Source organism: Bremia lactucae, linkage group LG14, assembly GCF_004359215.1.
Source record: "Bremia lactucae strain SF5 linkage group LG14, whole genome shotgun sequence".
Lineage (NCBI taxonomy): Eukaryota > Oomycota > Peronosporomycetes > Peronosporales > Peronosporaceae > Bremia > Bremia lactucae.
Window position 1 is genome coordinate 2,442,267 of NC_090623.1, and position 8,573 is coordinate 2,450,839.

The following is an 8,573-nucleotide window of genomic DNA, read 5'->3' on the forward strand; positions in this document are numbered from 1 at the left end:
AGGGAGTCAACCTCCCCACATAGCTCTCCGACCTTCTGTGTGCGAAAGGCCACAGGAGGGTGGCGGATAGTGCACGCATTCAATAAACTGAATGCTGCAACGGTACCGGCTCAAACGCCGATACCTAGAAAAGACGTAATCATAGATGGTATGTCTAAGAGTACCATCTTTTCGTCTATGGATCTCATGGATGGATTTTATCAGATCCTTATGCGTGAACAGGACATCCCGTACACAGCAGTGAGCACTCCCAGTGGGATGCTCTGGGAATGGCTAGTAATGCCACAGGGGCTTAGTAACGCCACAGCAACATTCAACAGATGTGTAACAAATCTGTTGAGATCGGTGCAAGATTTCGCATCGAATTATTTCGACGATGTATTCGTCCATAGCCGGGCCATGGACGGAAAGACGGACGTGGAAGTTCATAAGACTCACGTTCGTCAGGTTCTTACACTTATGCGAAAGCATAAGTTATACGCAAATCTCAATAAGTGTATATTCGCTGCAAGCAAAATACCACTTCTTGAGTGCATCGTCGGTAACCACGGCGTGCACCCTGATCCCGAAAAGATCAAGGCAATTACCGACTGGCCAGCTCCAGTCGATGTCAAGGGACTTAGAAAGTTCATTGGATTAGCGGCGTACTTGCACAAGTAATCCCGCAATTTTGCCGAGATGACAGTTCATCTCTCTCGTCTGTTGAAAAAAGACAAGAAGTAGCTATGGAACGCGGATTGTCAGCGCTCCTTTGAAGGTATCAAGCAAAGCTTGACGCAATCGCCCATCTTGGCGATTGCAGATCAAGACAGACCAATTTATTCGGTATATCGGTTCCCAAATGCAATTTTGGGGGATCTTTAGACGATTCGAAAGGAATAACTGTTGATTTTTGCATGCCGTGGGATGACCATGCAGTGGAAATATTTTATATGACGTCTTTATGTAATACACACGGGGAGGGATGTGGCTATACCAAAAGGGGATACCGGTTCCCTATACAGGTGTCCCTCGGATAACTTATCCCACATAAATGATATCCTCACAGAACTTATAGATTTCGACTTCCCCGGAATTTGTAACTAACTGTAATCCAATAACTAATAACCTTTGATAACAAAAAGGAAATATGCTACAAGTTATTTGAAGGAGGACTGTATTTATTAACAACCTTGCAGTGTTAATTTAATATAACAATACACCCCGTTACATAGCAAATTGAAAAGTGCTTCCATTTTTAGTCGCTTATGCTTTCAATTCAGTGTCAATGATAAGTTTCAATTAGATATGCAATGAAACTATGAAGACATTTGTTCTTGAGATAATCAGCCATCTAGAAATTCTTACATTTAAATTAGTATCTAGCTTTTATTTGTGAAAGGCCTGAGTATGTCAGTATATCAATCAATTTTCAGTTTAGTGATCTCAAAATGTCATGACCTAATTGTAAAGAATACATTTCAATAATTTTAATTAATATTCGAATTTGTACTATATTCTTTACACTCCTACTAAGAGGACAAGCAAGACACAACAGGTCAACAGCCTTAACTGCATAGCCACAGATTCGATTCCTTATGAGTTCTGAAATTAATAAACCACGACTTCCCAGTTCAGATACTGGGCTATAAAGCGCGCATAATGGTACATTGGTCATCCTGCTCTATTCCATTATTATAATACATCCAGAAGTGTACCACAAGAAAGCATAAACCAAACTCAAAATTAGTTTAGGATCAGATTTCGACGGTAAAAAGTATTGGCGCAGTCTGTATCCGTTGAAGTTTTATTGTTAAATTTGATATTTTACAAGAAATCAATTGTGACTAATTTCTATGAAGTTTCAGTACACTGGCTGCTGGCTTTAATCTATTGAAGCTTTGTTGATTTTTCTCCAGCTGGCGGGCAAATTTGGCACAAAAAGAATGGCCCCTATCCTCTTGAATTTAAAATTTGATAGATCCTGCTGTAATATCAGAGATCAGTAACTTCTGTTCTGGCTTTATTATGACACTGTGGCAAGTTCGAAGCGGATTCTTGCGACTGGACGACCCATCCTTCTTTGCTCACGCCAGTAAAAAGGACGAGGCAACCCGCACCGGAACGGTCCTTTCTAATCGAGTTCATAATGACCACTCGATGGAAGTGTGTGAGGAATTGACGCCGTGTGTGGCTTCCGTCAATAGGCCTTTGCTTTCGATGATGCCTCCTTCATTCGAACATTTCTATCGCTCTCTGAATTCATTCTGAAATCTTAATAAATTGCATGGCGTGGAGCCGTATGGTCACGAAGTGTGTGGCTACGAACCGTAAGAACAAGGCATTTGCACTTCCCTTTTGCACTCACTTTTCATTTGCCCCGTCAATACGCGCGAGTACGAAAATATGGTCTTTTGTATCAATAATATGCATATCCCTCTACTCATGGCTACACTCGCTATCAAGAGGACTGCGGCCACAGGTGTGTGCTACACGCCGTGGCACCACAGTGTTGTCGACGTCACTGTCATTCGTGCCGACATGACCGAGATCAAGGAGTATTTCTCGAGCGTGCGCACGTTTCAAGCCCACTTTAGTGGCGTCAATGCCATTGAAGCGGCGGGGGCAGCAGGTCTCCAAGTGGCTGTGGGTGTGCAGATGACGGACGCCTCGGCGATCGACTCGGAGATCGCAGCTGTATGTGATGGTTTTAAAGCCAACCCTGATGCAGTACTAGCAGTGCTGGTTGGCAACGAAAATCTCAAGAATGGCGACTTTGGGACGTATACCGCCGAGGAGCTTGTGAGTTACATGAATAAGGTCAAGGCGTGTGTCGGCGACACTCCAGTTGGTTCAGTCCAGCGCATTAATGAGTGGCTTGATGCCGATGGAGCTGCGACGCTCGAGGAAGCGTCGGATGTCATTGCTGTGAATATTTATCCCTTTTTTACCGTCAGTGACCAGACTCCGATCCAAAAGCTCGAGACGCAATGGAAACAGATGACCGACAAGTACGATACGAACAAGCTTCAATTGACCGAAACGGGGTGGCCCTCGAGTGGCGAAGTCTATCAAAGCAACGCGCCGTCTCTTGACGTGATGGCGCAGTATTTAAACGACTTTTTCACGTGGTCTACGACCGTGAGTCAAGCGTATTGGTTTATGATGTACGACTCAACGATTAGCTATACAGGGGCCGAGTATGAAAAGCACTTTGGTGTGTTTACTTCGAATGGCACCAAGAAGGTTACGATCGAGAGTAACGGGGTTACTGCGCAGACAACCCCGACTCAAACAGAGCTTTCCGTAGCGTTTCCGACCTCTGCCCCTCCTGTCACGAATGCTCCTACGTTGAATAGTACCGTGCAGTCGGAAGCTATGCCTGCTGCTGTGACGACTCCTCGTAGTGGCGCGTGTAAGAGAGCTGCCGTCCGCAAGCGTTGATGAAGGCCACATTAATGTTCCATATCAATTTCTGCGTACCGTAACCTGATCTTCCTTTTATATTACATTGTCAAAACGCTTACTGAAGTTATACGTTGTAGTAATACGCCTCAAATGTTTATTTTTTGTGAAAAGAAGAAACATTGACAAATCTGATTGATTTTTTCAAAAGGTTTTATGATATGTAAGTCTACGAATATTGGTAACTGTAGTACACCTGTGCTAACCGCCTCTGCTAACCCAAGTGGTCGTCGCGTCAGTTTTCGTCATGATCAGCAAACGACCGCGTGAATTATATCGCGCAATCTTTCTTATCACCCTGTACGCCAGTCGGGGTGTTAGCACCAGGGTTGCCCACCGGAGTGTTCTGAGCGTAGTCGTGCTGAGCAGGGGGGTTCTGAACGGAAGGGGGGTCTTGCTGAACAGGGGTATCCTGACCAGGGGAGTTCTGAACAGGGTTGTTCGGGGAGGAAGTGTCCTGCACGGGAGTGTCCACAACAGGAGTTTTCTGGACGGGGGTTTCCGCAACAGGAGTATTCTGAACGGGCGTGTCCACGACAGAAGTATTCTGAACGGGAGTTCCCACCCCAGGAGTATTCTGAACGGGGGTTTCCAACACAGGAGTATTCTGAACAGGGGATCCGGCTCCAGTGCCCCCGACATCTGGGGTCAATCCAATCGGCTGCTGGACAGGAGTCGACGTAGAGTCACCCGTAGTCAACGACGAGTTGTTCAGCAAGGGCAATTTATCAAATGTTTTACCCGATGGAGTCATTGGAGGAAGTACGACTTTCGGCTTGCCGTCGACTGTAAACACACCAAAGTGCTTTTCGTACTCGGCGCCCGTGTAGCTCACGGTCGAATCAAACATCATGAACCAAAACGACTCGCTCTTGCCCTTGGACCATTCGGTAAAATCGTTTAAATACTGTTGCATAACCTCAAGCGACGGGGTGTTGCCAAACGCCACCTCGCCACTGGACGGCCAGCCCGTCTCGGTTACACGAATTGTATTGACATCGTACTTGGATGCCAATTGGTCAAATTGAATTTTAAACTTTTCAATCGGGGTTTGGGTCCCGGGAGTAAAAAATGGGTAAATGTTCGATCCACGTAAGTCGCAAGCCGATGCAACAAGGTCAATGTCACTCGCGGTCATCCACTCGTTAATACGTTGTACGGTCCCGACAGGCACAGCGCCACCGGTACAGGCTTTGACTTGGTTAATGTACTTCACGAGCTGTTCGGCACTTACCGTGCCAAAGTCCTTATTTTTCAAGCATTCGTTACCGACATAAATGGCCTCAACGGCTTGAGGGTTCTCGGCATACCCTTTGCACACGGCTTCGATTTCGAGGTCCACTGCCGCTAAGTCATTCATCTGCACTCCGACAGAGACCTTGACGTTGGCAGCCGCAGCGACGCTAATGATATTAACGCCACCCATGCGGACCTCGAACGTGCGGAAGCTCGAAAAAGTCTGTCCGATGAGCAAAACGTCGGCCTTGAGTGTATTAAAGTTCACGAGTTCATTGCGCCACGGGGCAAAGCACGTGCCGACGCCGTCCGTTGAGTCCATGGCCATTAACGCCACGGTCGCGAACAAGGACTTGTAGGAAGCACAGACCATAGTCGATGAGAAACAAGGTTGGTGAGTTTAAAGTGCTTGGTAGTGCCTTGTTGGAAAGAAAGAAAATGAGGAAATGATAAAGTGTGGCGGACGGCAGGGCAGCCGTGGTTTCTTTAAATAAAAAGACAATCGAGCAATTCGAATTGATTTTTTTGCTCGTTGACTTCCTTTTGGTAAGAGGATGCTCGTCGCTGTGCTGCAGAAGCTACATGTAACACATGATCGTCGTCCATACGGAAAAGAACGTAATACAGTACCCCCGAAGAGAGCACGTTGGATAAGAAACGCCACTGTAAAGACGATTGTCCTAGGCTAGTAGAAACGCACGTTCACGTGTGTCTATCGCTGGCTGGATTCGAAGAAACTTCGGCAAATCAGATGCGTGCGTAAGCCGATTTTAATCCTTATAAACCTTTGCTTTACCGATGCCAGGTTGTGGAGAGCCTCGTCTTATGTACCTAGCACGACAGCCGTTCGATCACAATCTCGCGGTCTGGGCACGCATGCGGGGTATGCTACGTTAACTGGCGCAACTATCGTGACGTCGTACCCCCGTATCGCAACATTCATTTTTAGCATCATACGTTACAGAGCCTTCGCAGGCCAATTTCCATGTAACCTCAAGGGAGCATTTCAGTGAGGTTTGACGTTGATAAGAATTTAGCAGTTTTATGAGCAATGCCTTTGAAAACAATCCAGTTTTTAAAGAAAGAGGAGCACCATGATGCCGATTCTATACTTCAAATTTCGAACAAGAGCCTCTTCATCATCGTTGAGGTCTTTCCTATCATAACCACTCACTGCACGCATTCTTCTATCTCTTACCCATAGAGAGCTTACCGGTGAGCCTGCCTCTACACATGCTACGTTGATTGGTAACATTGTCAATCAATCCATTGCTATCTTTGCAAAACTTCGATTAATCTACGTCTGAAGTGTCCTAAAGGTGGCGAAATATGTTCGCCGACCTAAAATATCGATTTTCGATCGGAAGTTTTATGCTACAACGGCCTCTTTGAAAGCGCCTTCGAGGTTCATTTATCGTAAAAGTTAGAGCAAACCTGCTGCAATTTTTTTGGGGAGGGTAGCGACATTCCCGGTCGTCCTATCTAACAGGAGTGAGTGTCGCATCTAGACCTGTTTTATTAACCTCCACTCTTACGAGGCCTATACGAAATTGCTTAGGAAATGCCTCGTTGCTACCGTTTTCCGTATCACAGAGGATGGTGTCGTAAGCTGGTAGATCCTACAGCTTTTTTTTGTGAGAGAACAAAGTAGCTGCTGAAATGCCATAAAACGAAGTGCACAACTTTCCTTGTGAAACCCGCCTGCACGGCTAAATCTTGGCCTTAAAAAGCGATTGGTTGATGTTCCAAACCACAAATACTGGGAGCTCTTGCAACCCATGCAAGCGGTATCATTATGGAAATTCAGACAGCGTTTGACAGATCCGTGACATCCGCAAATTCTTCCCGACTCCCAATCTGATGATCAATGGGCTTCTCGTAAAATTTTAAATTTGTGGTCCCTTGTTAAAAAAAGCACTCAGCCAGGCATCTTAAATATGAAGCTCGCCCACGAATGTTAATGCAACAAGGCATGTCTAGTTGATATGTCAGCACAAGGCCTTGAGGAACGGACAGAAGCTTAGATCTAAAGCGACTAAATTAATAGCTTGACCGCGGTAAACCTATGATTGTAGATGCTCGTTTTGCAAAGTATGATTTACTTCACGATAAGCCAGATTCCGACTTTAATTCACCTTCGCTCTTTTTAATGCCGATCTTTCTCGACGTCATTAACCACAATTTTACGATGCGTTGCAATTTTAGTTTCAGTAGGTAAGTTCGCTACCGCTTCTTGTGGCAAAACTTACGTGTGCACACTCATCATTTAGGACGGATGCGCGAAAAGAGATGATAGTCAGAAATAGGATGTCGTTTTGTTAATCTTCTTCTATTCACTTGAACAACTTTCTATTTCTGTCGATCATCTTGTCAAAATTATTTGTTTTTGGATGGCGTGGTTCTATAACAAGGATTGTCGCTAAATACGCGAAAATAGAAACAGATGCAAAGAAATCCAGTATGTCAAATAAAAAAATTGATTCCATCTTGCCTATTTGCAGAGAAAAAGTGAACACGTTCATTCTTTTTGTAAGAATGCACACCGAAGCTTTGTGATCCCCCCCATAAATTCCATATATTTTATGGGAACCGCCTACCTCTGTATTTATGAGAGTAGTGCAATGGTAGCAACTTCTTCGTAACTATGCACTTCCGCAATAATTGAAAGAAATAAAAGTGATATAAACATAGGAAACCGGTATAGGCACACACCCTTTTGGTATAACCACACCCCTCCCCGTCTGTTTTGAATAAAGACGTCAAATAAAATATTTTTAATGTATTGTCATTCCACTGCATCCAAAATCAACAGTTACACCCTTACAATCATCCCCAAATTACATTTGGGAACCGATATAGCCAAACCCCTAACTTATCTATTTCTGTATTTATAAGAGTAGCCTAATGGTAGCAACTTGTTGATAAGCAAAATTCATATTGAGAAACCCTTATGTGCAGGCCTTTCCAGCTTCAGCAGCTCAAACGGCCTGCAAAACACTTCGCAATATTCGTGTAATTTTTTTGTTTAATATCAAGATGCTTTTTTAACAAAGAAAATTACGCGCGAAAGCCGATAAACCTGAAACATAAGAATATTGTGGCTTGCTTGCGCTCATGGTGGCTACAAAAAAAGACAACTAAGATTCGCCTATTTGGAAGGTAAGTATGCACTTCTGCAAAAGGTGGTAGAAGTAAAGTAAAATAAATTCATCTTAGCTTGACCGCCAAAGACTAACTAACACGCATGTGTAAGAGCGCATCTATAGCGGAGCTACCTCGCTCCTCAAGTCAGATGAAGACTTTCAGACTCAGAGAGTCACTTAGTTCTAATGAACTAATTGATTTAACAACTCAGGGAGTCGTACAAGCTATTAAAGCTTAAATAATTCTAGCTCGAGGGAATCAGGGGTTCATAGAACCAAGTGGCAACTAGTGCCCAAGAGGATATACCTTAGAAGGCTTCTATCTCTTACGGATCAATGCGCAAGCCTTGGAAAGGCACTTGATGCTTTAAGATCAAAAGAAGAATTGCACTTTATTTAATTATTCAAGTCTAAAAATCTTATTCTAGCTATTTAAAAATAGATTTTGGTCGCCAGATTTATGTCTGGCGGCGACCACACTTGCTACCCATAATAAATGGGATTTAAGTAACAAACTATTTCAAAATCAGATAAGAGGGTATTTTACCCAGAAAGTAAATGTATCACTCCACGGTTCTCCAACCGATGTGTGCCCCATTACAGCATCTCCGATCATTGTCGCCTAATTCCAGCTTAATTTCTCTCTCGTGCTCCATTTGCTGCCCTTTCTTTCTTTCCTTTCTTTCTTTTAGATCGCCCTTTAGCTTTTGGTAGATCACACACCCTTAGTAATTAAGGGTGTGTGATTTA

General features: G+C 44.1%; 2 protein-coding genes across 2 annotated transcripts; one reads left to right on the top strand and one right to left on the bottom strand.

Annotated features, from left to right (window-relative positions):
* Positions 1-2,406: 2,406 nt before the first annotated feature.
* Positions 2,407-3,423, top strand: CCR75_009289 (uncharacterized protein; the record flags this gene model as incomplete). Its single annotated transcript, XM_067967330.1, has 1 exon — positions 2,407-3,423. The coding sequence occupies one exon, from the start codon at positions 2,407-2,409 to the stop codon at positions 3,421-3,423; it is 1,017 nt and encodes a 338-aa protein (XP_067816533.1).
* Positions 3,424-3,715: 292 nt separating this feature from the next.
* Positions 3,716-5,053, bottom strand: CCR75_009290 (uncharacterized protein; the record flags this gene model as incomplete). The annotated part of the gene is made up of 1 exon (XM_067967331.1): positions 3,716-5,053. The coding sequence occupies one exon, from the start codon at positions 5,051-5,053 to the stop codon at positions 3,716-3,718; it is 1,338 nt and encodes a 445-aa protein (XP_067817000.1).
* Positions 5,054-8,573: the final 3,520 nt, after the last annotated feature.